General features: G+C 38.1%; 1 protein-coding gene across 10 annotated transcripts in view; it reads right to left on the bottom strand.

Moving 5' to 3' along the window:
• Window positions 1-22,304, bottom strand: part of REV1 (REV1 DNA directed polymerase) — an 81,539-nt gene that overhangs the window by 25,194 nt on the left and 34,041 nt on the right. For 7 of the 10 annotated variants that reach the window (XM_082642666.1, XM_082642668.1, XM_082642669.1 and 4 more), the window contains 6 exons: window positions 21,502-21,670; window positions 14,148-14,300; window positions 10,700-11,403; window positions 8,447-8,554; window positions 6,938-7,054; window positions 2,408-2,516 (listed from right to left, as the gene is read on the bottom strand). In XM_082642666.1, the coding sequence (XP_082498792.1) occupies window positions 2,408-2,516; window positions 6,938-7,054; window positions 8,447-8,554; window positions 10,700-11,403; window positions 14,148-14,300; window positions 21,502-21,670 (1,360 nt within the window). Of the gene's footprint in view, window positions 1-2,407; window positions 2,517-4,298; window positions 4,477-6,937; window positions 7,055-8,446; window positions 8,555-10,699; window positions 11,404-14,147; window positions 14,301-21,501; window positions 21,671-22,304 lie in introns of those variants that run through there. The other 3 variants (XM_082642664.1, XM_082642663.1, XM_082642671.1) reach the window with 3 other exon arrangements.

A 22,304-nucleotide genomic window follows, 5' to 3' on the forward strand; every position in this document is an offset into this window, starting at 1 on the left:
ACATATCTGTGGCTACTGGACTCGAAAGCCACCAGGCGCTGGCAATGCTTCTAACTTTGAGGTGGCCTTGGTGCTCACTCTCCAGCCAGCGTCCAACCTGGGCCGCCGGGAGAGAAGGGAGATCCTGCAGAGGCAGTACAGAAAGGCGGTGCTTCCGTTTCACCAACAGCAAAATCCAAAGACTGAGCATGTGTTTCTGGGTTTCATCACACCCTCCACAGATACAGGACACGATGCCCAGTCATTATAAGCACGTTGTCTGTAACTCAGCAGGGCGAAAAGACTAGCCTACTGAGCACAGCGTAAAATCAGCTCTAAACTGCCTGTGCTAATAAAAACATAATAATGCAAAATGTATTTAGATCTGACATATCTCTTTCATTAAAGTAAGGTTCAATTCCTTGGCTACATTATCAACTAACAATGAAAAAGATTAAAACATAATTCTGTCAGTGAGAAAGGCAAAGTTAGTTCAGGAGTAAAAGTCTGACAAGTCATAAACAGAAAATAATTTAAAATACTTTACGGACTTCCCTGGTGGCACAGTGGCTAAGAATCCGCCTGCTAATTCAGGGGACAAGCGTTCGAGGCCTGGTCCGGGAAGATCCCACATGCCACGGAGCAACTAAGCCCGTGCGCCACAACTACTGAGCCTGCACTCCAGAGCCCACGAGCCACAACTACTGAATTCAGCCCACGCTCCTAGAGCCTGTGCTCTGCAACAAGAGAAGCCACTGCAATGAAAAGCCCGTGCACCACAACGAAGAATAGCCCCCACTTGCCGCCACTAGAGAAAGCCTGCACACAGCAACAAAGACCCAACACAGCCAAAAATAAATAAATAAATTTATATAAAATTTTTTTTATAATTATGCATGTTTGAATATAATCCTTTTTTCTTAAATATCCTTTTTATAAAATAACAGGCAAGATTTAAGCAAACTACTCTGGTTAGATGATGTTGCGTTAAGATACTTTTTGTTCAGACTGGACTTGCTTGAATAACCCCAACTTTAAATCAAGACTGTAAAATGTTATATATATCAAGTCGTTGTATGCGGTTAATGTTACATGTCCATTATATCTCAATTTTTTAAAAGTATGAATGACTGGGCTTCCCTGGTGGCGCAGTGGTTGGGAGTCCGCCTGCAGATGCAGGGGACGCGGATTCGTGCCCTGGGCCAGGAGGATCCCACGTGCTGCGGAGCGGCTGGGCCCGTGAGCCATGGCCACTGGGCCTGCGCGTCCGGAGCCTGTGCTCCGCAACGGGAGAGGCCACAACAGTGAGAGGCCCGCATACCGCAGAAAAAAAAAAAAAAGTATGAATGACTAAGCCATAAAGACACTATCTAAAAAAAAAGGCTGAAAAATGTAGCTGATGTGACTTGACTCTGTTTCTATAATTAGTAAATACTTCAACACTTGCCAACAATGTGTAAATAAATGCTTGCTGTGCTATAAAGGTAAAAATGTTTGTGTTCAGTTATCAAGAAAGAAAAAATAAAGAATACTCTTTTAAATTAATCACTTCAGGGGGCTTCCCTGGTGGCGCAGCGGTTGAGAGTCCGCCTGCCGATGCAGGGGACACGGGTTCGTGCCCCGGTCCAGGAAGATCCCACATGCCGTGGAGCAGCTGGGCCCGTGAGCCATGGCCACTGAGCCTGCGCGTCCAGAGCCTGTGCTCTGCAACGGGAGAGGCCACAACAGTGAGAGGCCCACGTACCACAAAAAAAAAAAAAAAAAAAAAAAATCACTTCATTATTACTCCATTTTTACAACTATAATAATCGAGTTTTAAAAAATGATTAATTTTTTTAAAGTATGAGGAACATATGATATATATGTCTGTTTCTTCTAGTACTGAAACAGCTGGTTGTAATTAGGATTAGTGCTAACAGGTTGACAACACTGCAACTTTAAGTGAGGAGATGATTAGTCATGCCATTATGGAACTGTTTAGTTATAACTTAACAGGCAATCAAGTTTCAACATAACTTTTAAAAAAATACTATTAGAAGGTTTAAATAACAAGGGATTTTTCCCGGTGCTAAAAGGGAACGATCAGAGTAGATGACATTAAGCCCCTCTCCTATTCAAAAATATCTAATTCTTTAACTCTATACTTCAAGAGACAATGGTTTAAAAACGACAATGTCCAGCTTCTTTTGGTTTCCACCATAGGACCCACTGGTTCATCAGGACACTAAGGTATTTATTTAAAGTTATCTAGCATTTGTGAAGGGAAAGAAAAGGAAACTGAAGGGATTAAGGCTAGAAAGATTTCTTTCCATAACATGTTTCTAACATTTAAGTCATAGGCTTGACCAGTATGTCTAAATCCACTTCAAAAGATTATATAAAAATGATTAAGTAAATTAATTATTCATTAACCTTAATTTCTACATACCTGGCTTCATAACTACAAGATGCGATTTCAGCCTTTGACAAAACAGAATCAATTCCATTTGTTTGTGCGGAATCTTGGTTCTCCCACATTGATGAATCTGGTATTTCTGCTTTAAAAATAAAATTTAATGATTGTGAGTTAAAAACTGATTTTCCTTAACTTGCATTCAAGAAATTTGTTTACCAGTCCTTTCATATATAAATGTTCAATAAATTCCAAATATAGTTATCTCCATTGACATTTATCCCTTTATTTAATAAAAGAAAATCTATAATTCTAAAATGGTTTGCTTCCAGTATAGTCTTCACCAGCAGTCAGACATAAACTTAAAATAAATCGAAAGAGTTCTGTTTTAACAATCGTTTTAAAAAACATATACCAAAAGATAAGTATAAAATATCCCTTTAAGTCTGTTGAGATGGACAAGGATGAAAAGTGATCAGGAAGATAAACCCCCTCCTACAGCCTCAAAAGGATGACACAGCTCTCTGGAATGGGAAACAGTTAGTGGGAAATATAGTAAATTTCTCTGAATGTTCTTGCTGTTTCTTAAAAACTATCTACAAAACTTAAAGCTAATTAACATTTTCAACAAACATCAAATTCCTACAAGTCATTTGATCAAAAAATAATTTAAAAGGTCATATACCATAAGAAGGTCCATCCTAAATCTAAGCTTTTTCTTTTGAAAACACATCAGGTAAAAGAGCTTCACAATATTATCCCCCCTTTCAGGAAATTCTACTTTTGGCTTAACAATGCATGTGCAATTAAAAACATTCCAGTGAGATGAGACTATCAATTGCTTTATAGACTACAACTCTAGCCTAAAGAGTAGAGCTCACAAGTACGTCTTATATCCAAACCAAATGTACAGATTCACGCAAGAATATGAAGGCACTCAGTCTAGAAAGCCTACAGACTGCACATCGCGTAACGTCACTAGCAAGTGAGAAACAGATTAAAACACAACTTCAGTTATGTCTCTTGGGATACTACCGAGTTCCAAGAAGAATATGCTTTAAAAACATCTATTCTCAGTCATAGTTCTACTATTCTGAACAAACAATCAGTAAAATAAGACTAAGATAGCACTTCGGCTAATTCTAGACAAATCTATTTAGAGGACAGTGTAACAACACGTAACTAACAAACCCAGCATTTATCTATTTCTTTCAGAGACATAAGGTTCCACAAAAAATCAGCCAAGTAAAGCACCAGCAGGTAAACATGGCAGAGTGTCTGGCTTTACAAGCTGTAACAACTCTTCCTGGTTTGACCTCAGTAATCATCATCTTTCACCCAACTATGAAACCCACACAAGCAATTCTGGATTCTGGCACCCATACATACGAAGTATAAGTGCAAATCAAACTCTGAGGATTGGCATATCAATGGGGTCAAATTCCACTTGCATCCAAAATAAAATCAGCAGAGTATACAATGTGAGCCATGATTTCTGATACATTGTGACTAACAGAAGCTGTCCTAGGACAAATTAAAGACAGAACACAGAGCAGACAGCCCAGTGTTCTGAAGGGTTTTGGAAGGCTAAATATCAGCTTTAATAGTCCATTATTCTAAGCTGAAAATCTGTAAGAATTTTGGGGCTGTCAGTATCACAGTTCAACAGGGGCTGCTACTAAACCAAAAAAGAAGAGCTGAAGCCTGAACAGCCACAACCAGCTGCCTTTCAAAGGTGCACCCGTGAGTTATGCCTTGTGAGTTATGGGGAGTTAGGTGACTTATATTCAAAGGGCTAAACAACCTAAGAACTTCTTTTGAAAATCATGGAAAAGTCATGCTTGTGGTGAGAACAGTGTCTGTGGTCCCTGCTCCCAACGCCCTGCCTGGGGTGGCACCTCGTGTTCTCTCCTCTGGGCGGGCTGACCTGGTCCACAGCGCGGCAGGGTGCGTGGTCCCTCCACGAGCGGAGTGAGTTGCTTCATGGGAGATTCAGGGAAATGCAGGGACACACTGTCCTCACTGGAGGGCAAAGTAGAGAACTGCTCATCAAAACTCGACAAACTAGACGGGCACATGGAGAATGTGGAGGAACGGTTGGAGAAATCAGAGGCCAGGACCCAAGTCTGTGAAAAAGAAATCGCTGAGAATAAATCTATGACTAACACGATTTTAAAAACTGTCGTTCTTTAGAATGAACACTGAAGTTGTTGAAGGGATAGGAGACGTCTGCATTCTGGAATTCAGGAAGGGAGAAAAGGCCCCAACCATGAAATTCTGAGTATAAACGGATTCCAAATTCAAGATCGTCAATGAGAAGGCTCGCTGCTAAGTACTGCTCAGGAAGCAGCTGCCAAAGAAGCCAGGGATGGAGAGCCCTGGTTACACCGGTCTGATTAGACAAAGAGTCTCTGAATATGACAAGTAAGAAACTAAGTTGCGATAAAGGGCTAAAGATGCTATTTGTTCTAATACTTTGCCTAGACGTACAATCCAAAACATTAGAACTGAATTGTTTTAAAAAGCTACTGTACAGAAGGCAAAGATTCTAATTCCTAAACTGATCCTCAATATTTTAAAATTTGGTGTCATATCTAATAATAGGAGCCAGAAAAAGAAAGATCAGAGAATAACAAGGAAAGAGGAACAAAAGCATGGAAAAAACAAGTTCCAAGTATAAGCCTAGCTGCAACCAAACTTTGTAACAGAGGACAATCTATTCATGTGATATGTAGCAAATATTTTGGTAAGATCCTAATGGGTCAAAAGGCTTAGGACGTACATTAAAGTGAATGATACCAAGTTAAAGAAAGAGTATAAAATACAAAGTATCATATTCACTTTTTCTAGTGACAGGAAAATCTATTTTTGACAGTTTTCAACGGCAAGTGAAATTTCAATACTTTTCCTAATATTTACCTTCTGGTTTACCACTCACACTTAGAGGCAGAGGGAATGTGAGTTATAAAAGGTCATTACAATGTTATGAAAACCCAGGGGCTACACGGATGAACACAATTAAGTAACCAATGCCAGGGTTCTGTTTATAAACTGTTTATGGTCAGATCATTTGTGATGCGAGGAAAGACGTAAGAGGACCAGCTCTCTGCTGCTCTAAGGAGTGTGTCGATGTAGCCTGTAAAGTAAGGACACGTGTGCAAACACAAGATTCCACCCACGGGAGGAGCTCTGAGCACCGAGTAACGAGAGATGCTATGAACGATATACACAGGGTATTATCCTTCCCTCTTAAATGTTCATCCAATATTTTACTGAGTGCCCAATGTGTGACAAGTACTGTGCATTCCCTTAAGCTACTTATTTGTTTTCCAGAATTTTAGATTTCATCTTTAAAATAATACCACACAGAAAAGACAAAAAGAAAAACCAACCTTCCACAAAACCAAATTACTAATACTTAAGAAACTACCCATAGTGTCAAATACCATAATATAACTAAATCTCAACAAGCTCAGTATTTCCTAACCTCAACACCTACTCACTTCACACAAAACGTTAGAATCCTAAAAATTCTCTTAAAAGATTTAATGACCGAGAAAAGCTTTAGGAAATCTGCAGAATACAGGTACACATGAAACATAAAGATGTATCTATAATTATTTTCCTTTGTACCTACAGCGTGTAAACAAATGACCACAACCAGCAAGAGGAATGTAATCCCGAGAAGGTTCTCAGAGATGTCCACCGGCTTTCCTTTTGTCTTAATTTCATTAAGAGCATTTCTAAAATAAGCCCAAAGTTTTATAACTGAAAACCTGAGACCTGAAATAACTGGGACAAAATTTAACTGCATGCCTTCCATTCTACTGCATATCTAATTTCTATTTCCTGATTAACATTTTTTTGAAAAACTAATTTTAAAAAATTTTGGCTTTCCAGACATCCATGGGGAAACTGATCAATGCCAAATAATTCCACTTCTAAGCAAATATTTCTCAGGGAATTTAATGGGGGAGGTGGGGAGAAACATGAAAATCTTAACAGCACTGTGATTAGTATAATTTATGATTTTTGTTTATTAATAGTCAAAATTAAGAGAGGCAAGAAAAAAGTTTCTCATATGAAATAGGTTCAACAAAGATATGGGGAATGACTGCTGGCATTTATCTTCTTATTCCAGTAAATTAAAGCCTTACTGTTTCTCACTCCACTGGCTCATACACATCTTCAGCAACACAAACTTTAGTGCCCTTACTGAGATCCGTGACCAACTTTCAAGTTGGAGAGGCTTCCACAGAACGATGTCCATGATTTTCATCCCCAATCTAAATTTATACAAAGCAAACTAATCACACCTTTTAAAACATTCTTCACTCTTTCCCAAGAAAGTAGCGTTATCCAATTCAACAAAGCGTTAACTATAAACCACCCATTTGTACTGCTTTCGGATTTTGCTTTAAGATGTCACTGACACCCTTAAAACCCTTGAATGAAAAAGCTAATTACTTCAACTCTGCTTTTAACTCTGTAACAACACCACCAAAGCAAAATCCAGAAGTCTTCAACAGGAGCACTCTGACTTCAAAGAGGGCTCAGTATCTGTACCTGCTTTGCCTGTCAGGGTTTTATTCTGGTACCACTGCCACTCCAACTGGGGGTTAGCGCCAGGGCGCAGAGGTGCCCGGCCACTGCCTCTGTTACTTGTGACGGCCACCGGCCTTCCTGTAAGGAAAGAAAAAAAGCTAAGTACAGGAACACTGACACTCAAGAAATATGACATCTCTCTTTAGCTTTAACTTAGGCATTAATCCCTAAAAGAGCCAAAATCTTTGAAGTTATGCAAAACTCATCTATTGATAAGTTTCTCTGTACCCCCCCAAAAGTAAACTATTTATGACAATTTTGATGCATTTATTCAACTTAAAAGCAACACTATCACAGCTTTCTATGGTTTTTGTCTGGTTTCTTACAGTAGAAAACAGGCAACTCAGATCCTAGATTTATACTGGTAGGGTGGGGAGAGAAAGAAAAACTAACTGTACCTAGATTTTTAATATTTCTGGTATCAGAAATGTAAGGTAACATCTAAACTAATCTTTATTTTTACAGCAAGAAAAAAAACTAATTAAATGTATATGTAGAGGAATCACAATCTGACCTACTATATAATCAAAGGTGAGTATATATAGTCCCGAAATTTTTGGTTTAGTTATAATATCTTTCATGCATCGTTTCCTTATATGTGTTTGTGTTAACTTACAAGATAACTCTAACTGTGTAAAGCAACAGCATGAATAATCCATGTGTATATATATATACACGCACATATTTCACTGAATGCATTTGTTGTGAGGACAAAAAAAAAAAGCATTAAGAAGTCACTCATGGGCTAAAATCAACTCTTTACAGTCTAAACACTCCTATCAGAGCCGAAGCAGCAACTGCCCGTGATAAAAATAAAGCCCTAGTATTAACCCCGGCAGTTTCTAAGCTTTCCTTAAGGGAAAAATTCACTCTCAGAAATTAGTACTAATAGCTATCTCTTTTGGGCACAGAACTCTCAAAAATCGAGAATAAATATTTTCAAAAGTATTGACTAGGTCACAAATACCTAAAATTTCCATCAAAACGAAGACTGCACAGATGACAACATATTTGAGCAATATTCAATAATACAAAATTATCCTACAACCAAAAAGTGGGAACGTTCCCTAGCATCAGGACAGTTAATCAAGTTACTCATTCAAGAGAAAGCATAGTGACCCAAGTTGCAAAGACATATGCTACCATAAAATCTCCATTTATTGACAAAGTAATAATAAATATAGATAAAAATATAGAAAATGCCCAAAGCAGGTCCCTATCTACATTAGTCTTAGATGTTCAGCTGAAGAGGAATATTCTTCCCTAAAGGCCTGGTCTCTACAGGGAGGAAACAACTTTTCTAATTTCCCTCTCTTTCTTGATAATGGAGTCCAGAAAATTTGGAAGTAGGAATTGATTTTGCCAAGGAAAATTAGAATAAATATTTCTTAAAGAATACTTTGTGACCCCACAGAATAAATGTTTATAACAGTATATCAGTTTTCTTAATACATAAACAAGAATACAGACCTTTGAGATCTGGTCTATTTCGTATACCCACTGATACAAAGAAGCAATCCATATCAACATGCATTATACAGCTCTGATGTCTGGGTGAACTCAATACTGACATATTTCCTAGAAGGAAAAACAGAATGTTCAAACCCCAAACTAGTTTTTAATATTAAAAAAAAAAATCAGGTCTAGTTAATTTTAGAATTACATTTTTAAATGCTTACAAGCAGAATAAAGTTTTTTAAAAAATACAGATTCCATAATAGATTCCTTCTATCACCTCAAGAGAAATCAAATTTCAGTTTCTTTGGCTCTAGAAATAATTCAGAGGTACAAATTTAGTTTCCAAACAGAATTTAAAATCAATTGTGAAGACATCATGTTTTCCTAGTCTATATTCTAACAAGTCTCTAATTAAAAGTCTGTCTAAATGCTTATCTCCAAGTTATTTCTGTGGGCTGAATGGTTTATGAACATGTATAAAGATGTTTTCATATATTTAGTTCCACAGACCTAAGTCACTGTAGATGATTACTATTCTATGCAGTAACAACGTTCCTTGGTAAGACAGCAGTAAAAACGGCTCCTGTTATTGAGCGCTCTCTAAGTAGGTGCCAGGCACTGTTTTAAGAGGTTTACATGTATTAATTTATTTAAATTCTCACTACAACACTATGAGAGAAGTAAGCTTATTATCCCCATTTTGCAGATTAATAACTTGAGTCATACAGCCAGTAAGAGGCTGAGCTGGAATTCAATCACAGGCAGTCTAATTTCAGAGCCCCATAAGCCACCACACTTGTAAAAAGTGATGACCTCATAAAGGAATTTTCCTCTGCTAGATTTAAGAATAACAGTACTGAGGTTAATCTTCATAACAGGCTTCCAAAAACTTACATTTACTCCCCAAAATGTTGAGACAACTCCATTTACCAAATTGTGATTGTGAAAGAGTTTACCTTGTTCTCACTAGGTGCAGGGCACCGGACCTTTGTTCCTATTATCTGCCTGTACTATCACTTGTGTGCCGACAGGAAACTGAGACTCAGAGAGGTGAACTCACATGCTCTGCATCGTAAGAGTGGCAGAGGCAGGATGTGGACTCAGGCTATTACCTAACTCCAAAGCCAGGGACTTCCTTGCTACCCTCTATATTCCCTCGAGAAATCATTTATAAAATAAATCTTAACAATTATAAGTCTGCTGTATAAAAGTATTATACACACATAATGTAAACAACTCAAAAATAATGGTTTTAAAGATTCAAGTCATACAGAATGCATACACTAAAAGCCTACTGAATGCTTTCATACAATATAAAAATCTCTCATCTTATTCCCATTCATAGAACTGATCCATAATAGCTCTTTGAAGCTTTCAAAATTAAACGACCTTTAGGTAACAAGGCCAAGGCATGATAAAAGGAAAATCTAATACCTATAACATTATTTTGAAATATCTCATAAATAACAAAAAGCATTTGGAATACGTCAAACACAGCAAAACATAACAGAAAAAACCCACATGGAGAGGTTCTATCACATTGTGAGAGAACCATGAGCTTCTCTCTGCACCTCAGTTTCCACAGCCATAAATTAAAGGGTAATGCTAGATAATCTCTGAGATCCCGCCCCAGGGGGAGCCCATGTAATCCATAAAAAGCAACTAAAACCTCAAACCAGATACCAATTTATAATGACAGGCACAGAAATACAGCCTGTTATTGTTGGTTCTGTTTGTTTCTGATGACAAGAAAACTATTAAAAAAACAAAATACAATTAACCAACCTACTTATATGTGAAAATACTTAATCTCACTAAAAGCTTACCACTATAATAGCTATTATGTCAAAGTTATTTAATTATTGATAAATCATTATGACGCAAGCTTTTAAAAATTAACAGTTACTCTTACCAAACCAATTCATTCTTACAGGAGTTTAAGCACTGAATATAAAATATGTTATATTTTACAGTTCAGAACTTCAACAACTACAGGAAGAATGAATGCTCAGAATCCCAACCTCATTACTATTTAAATTACCTAAAAATGTTCACTTAGCCACACTCAAATCTAATTTTGTAGAAAATTTTTAGTAAGAAAGCTTTCTATCATCTGTTACACTCACTGTTACTTACATAACCTGCTATTCCCAAAGACTTCCATGTTACAAGACCTTAGTACTGACCAGAATACCAGTGACAGATGAAGAACAAAATGATCAAGCATGATTGTTTCTTAAGAAAACGATTTTAGTAAGTATCTACCTGGGTCAGTTACAACAAATGCAGACCTGCCTGCTTTCATTTTTTTTAACTTTTCCCTTCCTGGAAAGATACCACTACTTTGTCTCTGCAGGGTACTGACAAACTCAGTCAACTCGCACTTCCACGTGGAAATGTGGTGCAGTCTCGAGCGCGAGTAGAAGTCCGAGATGAAGTGGCAGGGTCTGGGTGGCACAGAGGGTGCCGCCTCGCTCGGTGAAGGGACGGAAGAAGTGCTCCTTGTGCTTGAAGGCCCCTGAGCAGTGCAGCGGTGAGCACCATTGACTCGAGTGCTGCTGTGCAAAGGTGACAGGGAGGAGGAATTAGTTCTGTGCGGATTCCGCGGAGCATCTGTGCTTCTGGTGCTTTGCTGGGACCGTTGCACAGCGCGGTCTCTGAAGCCGCCGCCGCTCCTCTCGGCTGCTTCCTCCTCATGGGCAGGGTCGGGGGACAGGCTGCTGGCAACACCGCTGCCCCTGGGCACCAGGCAGTCCTGTGTCTTTAAGGCACCATTAGAGCTATGAGTGTGTCCGTTGCAAACGGCACTGCCATCTCCGGGATGCGGAATTCCGTTCTGTTTCCTTCCTGGGAAGAAGGGCTCCGGCTCCACAAAACCCAAGTCATTATCTGCATCTCCTTCATTCCAACTGTTCACTCCATTGACTCTGACTTCATTTTCTGTCTCAACCTTCTTAATTATGTGATTTCTGGGGCAGGAAAAAAAATCTGTTTAAATGAATAATGTCTGACTTTCAGGCTAAAACAATTTTCCATTTAAACACTGTCTTAGTGGTACACACTTTTAATATTCCCTCCACCAAATCTGAATGATTAAGGCACACATTTTTTTTCACTATTGCTCTTCTCATAAAAGATAATTCTTTGCTAAACTGAAGGAGCAAGGTAACTATGAAAATTCTAGCACATTAACAGCCTATCAGGTTTTTGTTTTTTTTTAATGTCAGACACTCACAGAGAAGAAAACAGAATAGGATCTTTTTCAGACTGAAGAAAAATCCAAGAAATTGTTTTCAATTATTTTTCCCACTGTAAATTAACTGTAATCTGTAAGCTTTAAATATCCAGTTTGTAGCACAGTGTCCGGCATTTACTAGGCAGTCAGTAAGTATTTGCTAAATTAATACAATATGAATAATTCCCGTAAAAATGGGTAAGAAACCTTATTTGAATTCTTATTCCTATTTTTACTTTCAGTTTTATGTAAGGCACTGTTCCAACACATTAAATCCAATACTGCTACAATCCTGAGGCTCGTTACTTTCCCCCAGGAAATGACTGACAGACTATATTCACTAATCCATTAATAGGGTCAAACTGTTGCACAAGTAGATAAAAAGTAAAAAAAGTCAGGTCAATGTGTATGGTTAATTCAAAAAAATTCATACCTAGAAAAATGAGGATGTTCGCCCTATTGACAAGGGAATTAGCATTTCATTTCTAAGAAAAGCATTATTTAGATGCCAGGGTGGTAGGTCCATGGCAATCTGGACCAAGTGTCCTGATGACAGGTTTATAAATGCAGTAACTATGACAAATGTTATGTTAAATTCACATCCTGGCTCTTCTAGATGTCTGCTTGGTAATGCTCTGTAATAAAGACAACATTCATTTGCATTCAAAAGAATCACTAAGTAACAAAAACAAAAATCTGAATTACAAAGCAGTAATTCATTCTACTTAGAAAAGTCCACAGCATTAGTCCAATCACAGCTCAGGCTCCACATGAGGGTGCCACATGCAGCACCAAGGCATAGGTCAGATGACCACGGCAGTACCAGGTTTAATCTAAAGTTCCTGCTCCTAATACCAATTGGGAATATTAGTCATGACAGCCTGACTGCACAGAAAACCACGCATGAGCTGGATGCGAAACAGCACCACCCATTTCTGGGTTGGCTCTGGCTCTGGCTCTGGTTGACCATCTCATAGAATCTGACAGCCAAATCTGAGTAGGTCCTATCCTCACAGATGACCCCACCAGTGAAAGAGGAAAAGATGACCAACGGGAAACGATTAAGAGAGGAAGGAAAGAAAACCTCATTTGATATATGTCAGAGAAAGTCTGGCCCTTGAGATAGAGAGCAAGGGAGCAAAAAGTCACATAAAGGAATTTCAAAGAAATTTATAAAATGCACTGAACATGCCAAAAATAAAGAACACAGAAAGCAACAAAAGTGAAGTCAGAAAAGTCTTAAATCTAGTTTTCTATGTCATAAATATTAAGGTTTTTTTACTAGCAATACATGCAACAGAAATGCACACATTGGCAAGAAAACATACTGCTCATACCCATTCTTTCTGCACTACGGTGTTTCAGCCCAGACAAACGGACATTTATAAAGTAGCTGTACTAGAAATATATCACGAGTGGATATACATTTACTAGGCAACAGCATAAATGGATCAATAATTTAAATCTAATAGGTAAATTCTTCCTAACATCAACACAAAGAAGAATTTCAAAAAAACACACACATATGTATTTTCTTTTATTAGTGAAGTAAGAAAAAAATGAAGTTGTATATTCAGAAGCTTTTCTGATATTACTTGTACACCTTGATGGTACTAAAAAAACAAAATTAAATGTTTTAGGTAACATGAAAAACAACTGAATACACTTTTAAGTGAACCTATAAGTTAAAGAACAAATGACAACAAAACTACAGAAGGTAGTGACACTGGATCATCCCAAGTTAATTAGACTCCTGGTCTTTTGGAAAAAATATTATCAAACTCCCAAAGCAAACAATTTAATAAATAAGAGGAAGGCTAATGATAATGAACCATGATAATGAACTACTACCTGATACACAAGTTAAGGCAACACACCAATTAACTGTGAAGCCAATTTACCCAGGATTACTGCAATTAAATCTTAAGTCAAAATATTTAAAAAAATCAGACACATGGAATAAAGTCTAGATTCACCTCTAACTCTTTAACCTTGAGGGTCATCAACTAAATTTTAATTGATATAAAATATTTACCAATTTAGAATTGTTACTGATTTAGAATTTTCCAAAAATAACCTAGAAGTGTTAACATTTTCATTACCTGTCTTTCTATGCAGTAGCACACAGCAAAACTGTAGCTGGAGTAGTTAGTTCAGTTTTCGAGAAAGCAATATTCTATGGCAAATTACTTGTGTCAAAAATAATTACTGCCATGAAAATCCATGAAACATTTTACTTCTAATAATTTAAGATCCATTGGTTTAACATGGGAATCTAATGACAGTGGAAAAGCTTTCTTGTTTACGAAACTGTCATGATAAAAATAATTTTTAGGTAAGACACGCTCCCCTGTACTTCAACAGGATTAATATAGATGAATAGCCAGTTTTTATATTTGTTTCTATCTTCAGCAGAGCAGGGGCCATTCTCACTGCTAAAAACCAGCTGTGTACTCTCCCCAACCTAGACAAACTTACACCCTGTCGTTGAGCTGTTTGGTGATGCTGCTGGGACCTGGTACAGGGTCCTCAGGTTTGCACACAGGATTAAAGTTGAGACCTTTCTGCGTGGAGGATTGCTTGCTGTACAGCTGATACGGAATGTAGGACAGGAGTCGTCCGGCTTTGATGCTAGGATAAAAAAGTAACACCAATTTAAGAGTTTAATACTTGGGGAAAAGGAGCTTCACAAAAAATCAATGTTCTCAGTGACAGGAATATTTCACCAACAATAGGCCATCTCTTTTTCTAGTTTATTTCTTCTCCCTTTGTTTTAGTGGTCCTAAGACAATCCTCCTTATTAAACACTTAAGAATGAGACCTTCTGCCCATGAAAAGGCACATCTGAAATTTTAAAAATTAGTAGCCAACCATCTCATGTTGAGGAAAAGAAAATAGACTATAGAGTAGGAGGAGAAAAACTTCAAGCACAGAGCTGGACTAGTGGATACTGTAATCGTCATGACTTTAATATTTAACCACAATCCTTCCCCCCCCAAAATTCGCACAGAATCATCAAGATCTTCTCAAATCCTATCTCACATATTAAATTTTTCCAGAATAAGGGAACTGGATGAGGATTCCCAATTTCCAAGATTCATGTTAGGTCTATTAAATGTGAAAAACTGTAAAATAAAAGGACAAAATAAAGAATCTCAACTTTAAGATTAACAAGTAATTTATACTATCTTATGTGTGTAAGAGCGACAGAGACAAGGCCACTTGAAGACAGAACTCTGAGAGGGCAGAAGCTATCATATATATCTATATATCGTCTTCCAAATGCTCACTATATATGCATCAAACACCACCTGTAAAAACGAGGGGAACAGCAGTATAATAATACTAGATTAACTGACACTTGCCAATGCCTATTATACTTCAGAACTAAAACTGATTTGATTAAACTGAGTTTTGCTTTCTAATAAACTGAGTTACACATACGGTTACTGTATCTTTAAAAATAGCATTTTCAATTCAAATTTTAAAACAGCCAACTAATAGGCTTAGGCTAACATCCAAATTTTAAAACAGGCTCCTTAAGTATCAGGAAATATTTCAAAGCACATGTGTGGCTTTAAACCTAGAATATATATTAAGAAAGCCATCCTTTAATTATTTAGAAGAAAAATAACACAGTAAAATACTTTTCTTATTATCTGACAAATCCAAGAGTTTTGACATTTTTATTTTCTCAAAGCACACTCCACAGAACTTAAAAAAAATGACTGAATTGGCTTAAAACAAACAAAACCAATTTAAAATATTAAGTCAACAATTATGAATACAGAAAAACATACTGATGATATACCCTAAAAATGAAACTATACCATATTATAGACTATGTCCTTTATGTAATTATATCAATATAAAATCCCGCCTAAACTGCCTTCAGCTTTAGGTGGGATTACTGAATACGCTAAACTACTAATTTACGACAGTTGATAACACAGTAGTGACAACACACTTCAATTTTCATTTATCTAAATGAGTTTACCGTCAGGCTAAAAGTTAGTTTTATCAAGATCACAGATCACATTCAAAGACTAGAATTAAAAGCCTAAAATTAGACCATCTATTACCTTATGTTTTTAAGAATTTTTTTCGGAGTGCAGTTGATTTACATACAACGTTGTGTTAGTTTCAGGTGTACAGCACAGTGAATTTTACTTTATACTTTTATCAAACTTAACTTCCTTTAGCAACTGATCTTAACTGCCTGGCTACGGACCGTTGTCTTCTTAGTTATTACCTATCTTGCCTGCTCTCCCACCCTCAGAAGCAGAGGGACTTAGCCCTAACCTTAGCCTTCTGCCTCCTCCACGACACACAGCACAGCTGTAAGTAAGGGGTAAGTGGAGACTGAAACTGTGCTCAATATGCCAGCTGCACATCTGAAGTAAGACCAACGTGCAATGAAGCCAGGACACGCTCCATTATCATGCTGGCTTCCCCCATCCTACTGACAGCTTGCTGGGTGACCCAGACGCTACAGGTGCTCTCTGTGGTCTAAACTGACCGTACACGACTCCTAACAACAGCCATGTCACCCAGCAGAACTTAAGTCTTACATAACTAAGTCCGTGGAGACTGATATACAATAAGAGCCAATTTAAATACTGCAGGTCTCTAATCAGACATCCTCAGAGATGCCCAGTAAAAGAAACTAAAGCCCAGTGCACTACAGAAACGTTAGACAAGAAATTCTTTTAATTTCAAGCCCAAACCACTATACATCTGTGTATATTCTTAATTATCCCTGCTTATCCATTTATCCATCTACAGATATATGAAGAGAAACATTATCTGACAGTTTTTTTTTTTTTTTTTTTTTTTTTTTTTTTTGCGGTATGCGGGCCTCACTGCTGTGGCCTCTCCCATTGCGGAGCACAGGCTCCGGACACGCAGGCTCAGCAGCCATGGCTCACGGGCCCAGCCGCTCCGCAGCATGTGGGATCCTCCTGGACCGGGGCACGAACCCGTGTCCCCTGCATCGGCAGGCAGACTCTCAACCACTGTGCCACCAGGGAAGCCCCTGACGGTATATTTTTTTTGTTTGTTTGTTTGTTTTTTTAAAGGGCTACAAATGCTTGGCTTATTTATTTATTTATTTATTTATGTCTGTGTTGGGTCTTAATTTCTGTGTGAGGGCTTTCTCTAGTTGTGGCAAGTGGGGACCACTCTTCATCGCGGTGCGCGGGCCTCTCACTATCGCGGCCTCTCTTGTTGCAGAGCACAGGCTCCAGACGCGCAGGCTCAGTAGTTGTGGCTCACGGGCCTAGTTGCCCCGCAGCATGTGGGATCTTCCCAGACCAGGGCTCGAACCCGTGTCCCCTGCATTAGCAGGCAGATTCTCAACCACTGCGCCACCAGGGAAGCCCCCCTGACGGTATATTTTTAACAGATCTTCTTTTACAAAGTCTCTCAGGGATTCATTTCTAACATTTTCTAATTTCACTGCTTATCCTAAGCACAAAGGAGCTGTATTCATATTTTCTACCATTCTTCTTACAAAAAAAAAATAAAAAAAAAACAGAGCCAAACATCAAAACCCATATTTCAAAACCAAATGGAGCTTCACTTTACCAAAAGATATAACTACATGGTTTCTTTATATACTGAGCTTTCTTCCCATGTACACTGAAAACAGATTCTGATATATATGAAAGAGCTTACATTCTATACAATGTATCAGGCACATACTCATTGCATGTGAGATATTCACTTACTTTGAGGAGTTTTAACTCTTGGTTTGTCCTATAGCCCCAGTAAAGTTATCTACAGCAGAACTTTGTTCTTCAAATCATTTCCTATTTCCTATGCTGAAAATGAATTTACACTGCCAGTTATAACCAGAGTCTGGGAGATTTTGCAAAAATTAAGATACAAGAAAAGTCACTACATTTCTATTCCAAACTTTTTACTATAACTGTAGCAACAGCATCTTCTTTAGATGAAGCAATTCTGCACATCAAATGTTTGTATGGTTCCAGTCAACATCCCAGTCGTTCTCTATTAGAAAAACCATATCTGACACTGTATACCCATGTGCCCATCCATTCACGCACCTATCCTTCTTCCTCATTCAAAAGTGGATTTAAGGCAAGAAAGGATCTAATTATGTGCTAAGGACAAACTGAGCTGTTTTTGCCTATTATTCTACCATTAAGCAAACATTATTCTTTACGCATTCAAAATTAAAATTCCCTTTGCCACCACCTCTCCCATTACCCAAACTTTCCAACCACTCACCAAGATCCCACAAGCTCAGAAAAGGAAATAACAGCTATGAACATATGTATGTAACTTTTTGCCCTTTATCCTTCAGGGTCCAGATTGCTTTTTAATTTTTACTACAGATACTGAGAGAGTTAAGCTATTCATACTCATTCTTTAGCTCCTGAAGACCAAGACTCTATTTTCTAATAAATATTTTCTAATAAATATTACCTACAACAAGTCATGGGGTGGCGGGGAGCCTGAAATGTGTACTGGTTAGTTGAGAAGAATTCTGTAGTGCTGTGAGAGAAAAAAGTAAACGACTCAAGATTAATTTTTTTAAGTCAAATCTATACCAGAAACTAGAATCACACACATTTTCTACGAAGAATAAACTGAGGCAAGACACAAAAATAACATAAGGGGAATGAAAAAAACCATGAGATAAAATTGCAACCAACTTTTGAGTTGCATAAGCACTCTAATATTGACCCTGAGTGTAATTAGAAACAAAGTTTCAGTCCATACGAAGTATGAGATCTTCAGAGCATCACAAGCATGTGACAAACGTGCTAACATTACAGGTGGGAGCTTAGGAAGAAAGGACACACTGACTGGGAGCCAGTCACCCCCCACGAGAAGACCCGAGTTGGCAACAACTGGACCCTCTCATCTCACAGCAGAGCCCGTGAGAATCCAACCACAGGAGGCAGGTTCCCACGCCACAGAAGACTCAGCACAAAATGAACGAGAACAAGATGGACTTGGAATAACTCAGGACCATGTTTTCAACTGTGCTCTGGCCTGATGAGGCAATGAGGTGAACCACAGCAGCTTCTATAACTACTTCACACTTCAAATTTCAATGTAAAATTGTCTGAAGAAAAGGATTAAGAGAAAAATTTGAAAATCACTAACTTATACTATACACAAACATAAGATTTACAAAGCAAAGCCTTCAGTAACGTAATCTCAGACCTTAAACTAACGCACACAGGCTTCTCATTAAAGGACTCCCCCGCCTCTCCGAAGTCATGACCCCATAATCATGCCTATATTACCTCGGGTTTAATGGCACCTACACAGACACCAGGGAATTCTAATCAAAGCAAAGTAATCATCCTGCACACTTATAAGTGGTAGTCGCTTTTCAAACTGCTCAAACTAAAAACAGGAAAACTAATTATAGAAGAGAATATCATGTATCATCCATTAAACGGCTAATGTTCAAATTTTTAAGTATAATAAAATCTCATTAAAACACTGCTGAGAAGGAGAAAAGATGAACAAGACTGGGATTAGAGTGTGAAAGAAAACAGCACTGTGATTTAACATGGAGGAGCCCATGCTTATGACATCGTAGACACAAGGCATTTATTTCATATATTAGGGTACAGCCCAGACTGAACCATTTCCACATAGGCCAACTCACCTATAACAACTTAATTAAATGGCAAAGAGCAGACCCAAATACAAGTCAGAAAATCTGGGTTCTGAATTCTGTCATTCTTAGGCAAATCAGTTAACCGTATTAGCCCTGCCTTCTCATATATAACATAAAGCAAATAAGCCACATAACCATGATTCCGAAGTCACTTCAGTTATTTAAAAACAGATAATTAAGCCTAACTTCAAAGTAAAATAAAATCCATTAAGGTGTATTTTATAACTTGTAACTGTCTCAGGTGCATTTTCTATTGTATTATCTCTCTAGCAGCATTCAGCACAAAAAAGAACAGGTATAAAGAAAGAGCTGTAATGAAGACCACCATTTTCTAAGCAAGTCAAGTCCCACCCAACAAGAGCTCTTTTCACCACCACTTTCCTTACCCATGGATCTCCCCCACCCCCTCCAAAGCAAAAGTAATATCCCCAGATCAAAATTCTTGCCCTGGCACAATGAACGGATTGTCTTTAAGTGACAACACACAGTTAAACTCTGGAATGATACTAACCTTTTATACCGAAAACGTCACAATTTATTTTTAAGAAGACACACAGCTAAAAGCTAGGTTCATTAATCCTATATAATGAATGGATAGTGGCTGGGTCCTGGGAACATAGCACAAAGATGTTCTAGGGATGGACCTTCAACTTAATCTGCCAAGGCTTAAAAAACCCTAATCCATAAGAATATTTGGCTTTCCGGAAGACAAATGCACTTTTGACCTTTTGGAATTTATTTTCTGATACTCGGTGATGTTTATAGAATAAAAATAAAATAACAGTAGTTTCTTACATATTATGCCTCTGCAATGCACAAGGCATTGTGCTAGGTAGTTTGCACAAATTATTCCTAGTTGTCACATAACCATAGTGGGTAGACAACAGCCTTCTGTCTGAGGAAGAAGGTTTACAAATGAGGAAACAAAGTTCAGAATGGCTGCGTAGCTATTCCCATTACACAAGATCACAGGGACCCTGAATTGCTGAGTTGGGATGTGAACCCAGGTATGTCTCCAGAGCCCAAGCACAGCCTTTCCACTATAATACATTGCCTCTCACGAATCTTTGCTGCTGTGTCTGCTATACAGAGGAACAGAACAATTCTATTTAATTATTTTTTTAAAAAATGTTTGGTTGCGCCATGCGGCATGTGGGTTCTTAGTTCCCCAACCAGGGATCGGAACCACACTCCCTGCACTGGGAGCATGGAATCTTAACCACTGGACCACCAGGGAAGTCCCGAAACCTAACAATTCGAAATCTACTGAATAAATTAATGGAAGGTGTCAGAATTAATGAAATATAGGATAAGAAAAAAGCTTGGCAGTTGACTTAAAAAAAATAATTTCTAAGTTTGTTTCATTAACACTCCATTATACAGTCTGACCATTCTCTCATATACTGATTACAATCTATTCATAAAATTATGACTTTAACACTTTCACTTTTAACTTTCATAAATCTAGCAATCACTCATATATATTATATATGAATCACTCAAGTTCTGGCTCATCACCAAGGTTCTAGATGACATATTTAACCTCAGGAAGTTAGTATGAATGGCCAGCGCTGATTTACAACACACCAATTCCAAACCAGCAGCCAAGGAGCCATACTAACTGAAAAACGGGTACTAGTAATACTGCAAACTGCCGCCCACTCCTAGTATTCCGGGTCCACGTTCTCCTCATCTTCCTTCTTCCCCCACAGCATGTACAGACTTTTAACATATGACATAAATTTACTTATATACTATTTATTATCTGCTTCCCCTTATAAAATGTAAGCTCCAAGAGGTAGGGGAGGCACTCTGTTTTGCTCACTGATGTATTTCCCAAGTACACAGAACACTGCCTACTGGTAACAGGTGCACAAATATTTGCTGAGTGAACACAGCATGCTCTGTCAACCCCTCCCATCGCTGCTTCCTGCCGCCCACCTGAGTCATCTCCCCTAACTCCTGGGAGCTGATGTTGCAAGAACACTAACATCAAACCCCAGGCCACCTGAATCATCACGCGAGGCTAAGGAGCACAGTGGTGTTTCTTAAGACATGGATTACTCTTCACCCTTAAGTTAAGAGGCAATGCAAGTCAGATAAGGGTTTATACCAGAAAAAGTATTCCAATTTTTAAAACTCATTAATTTAATTAAAAATTAAACTTACCTTTCCACAATCCATTCTGGTCGAATTACTTTTTCTCCCTTTAACTCTTTAATTTTGGCATTAGGAAGATTTGTGGCAATGATGTGTGTTGTTTTGGATCTGGAATAATACACATGATATTGGCCTCCATGCAACATCATTAGCTTTCTCAATTCCTCAGCAGATGGATCTGTAAAATTAACAATAAAACATGTTAAAAGTTTTACATTAAGAAAGTGGAGCCCTAGCTGAACAATCCCTTAAACAGGATGATTTAAAGAACGTATCACTGGTACACCTTCTCCTTGGCTGTGTTGCCAGTAAACAAAGTTGGGAGGAAAATCACAAAGTGATAAGAGCTATTATGCCTTAGCACATCCGACTCTCCTGGCTGCTAAAGGCACAGTCAGCCAACACAAAAACATCTACTGCCAAGCAATGCCCAGAAAAGCAGATAGGCACCTCGAGTAATGAATTAAATACTGATAACAGAGCAAATATTTAAAAAATTTCGACTACGTTTAGCTATATTGACCTTGACATTTTTATCTTATGTTTAAAAATACTTACTATGAGCACACTTACTGTGGAGCTTATTAGTTAGACTTTACTCCTGTGAAGCTTAATAACTTAAACTTTTATTTAAAAAAATATAAGGGCTTCCCTGGTGGCACAGTGGTTAAGAATCCGCCTGCCAATGCAGGGGACACGGGTTCGAGCCCTGGTCCGGGAAGATCCCACATGCCACGGAGCAACTAAGCCCATGCGCCACAACTACTGTGCCCACGTGCCACAACTACTGAGCCCGTGTGCCACAACTACTG

Source organism: Mesoplodon mirus (assembly GCF_964341445.2).
Source record: "Mesoplodon mirus genome assembly, chromosome: 14".
NCBI lineage: Eukaryota > Metazoa > Chordata > Mammalia > Artiodactyla > Ziphiidae > Mesoplodon > Mesoplodon mirus.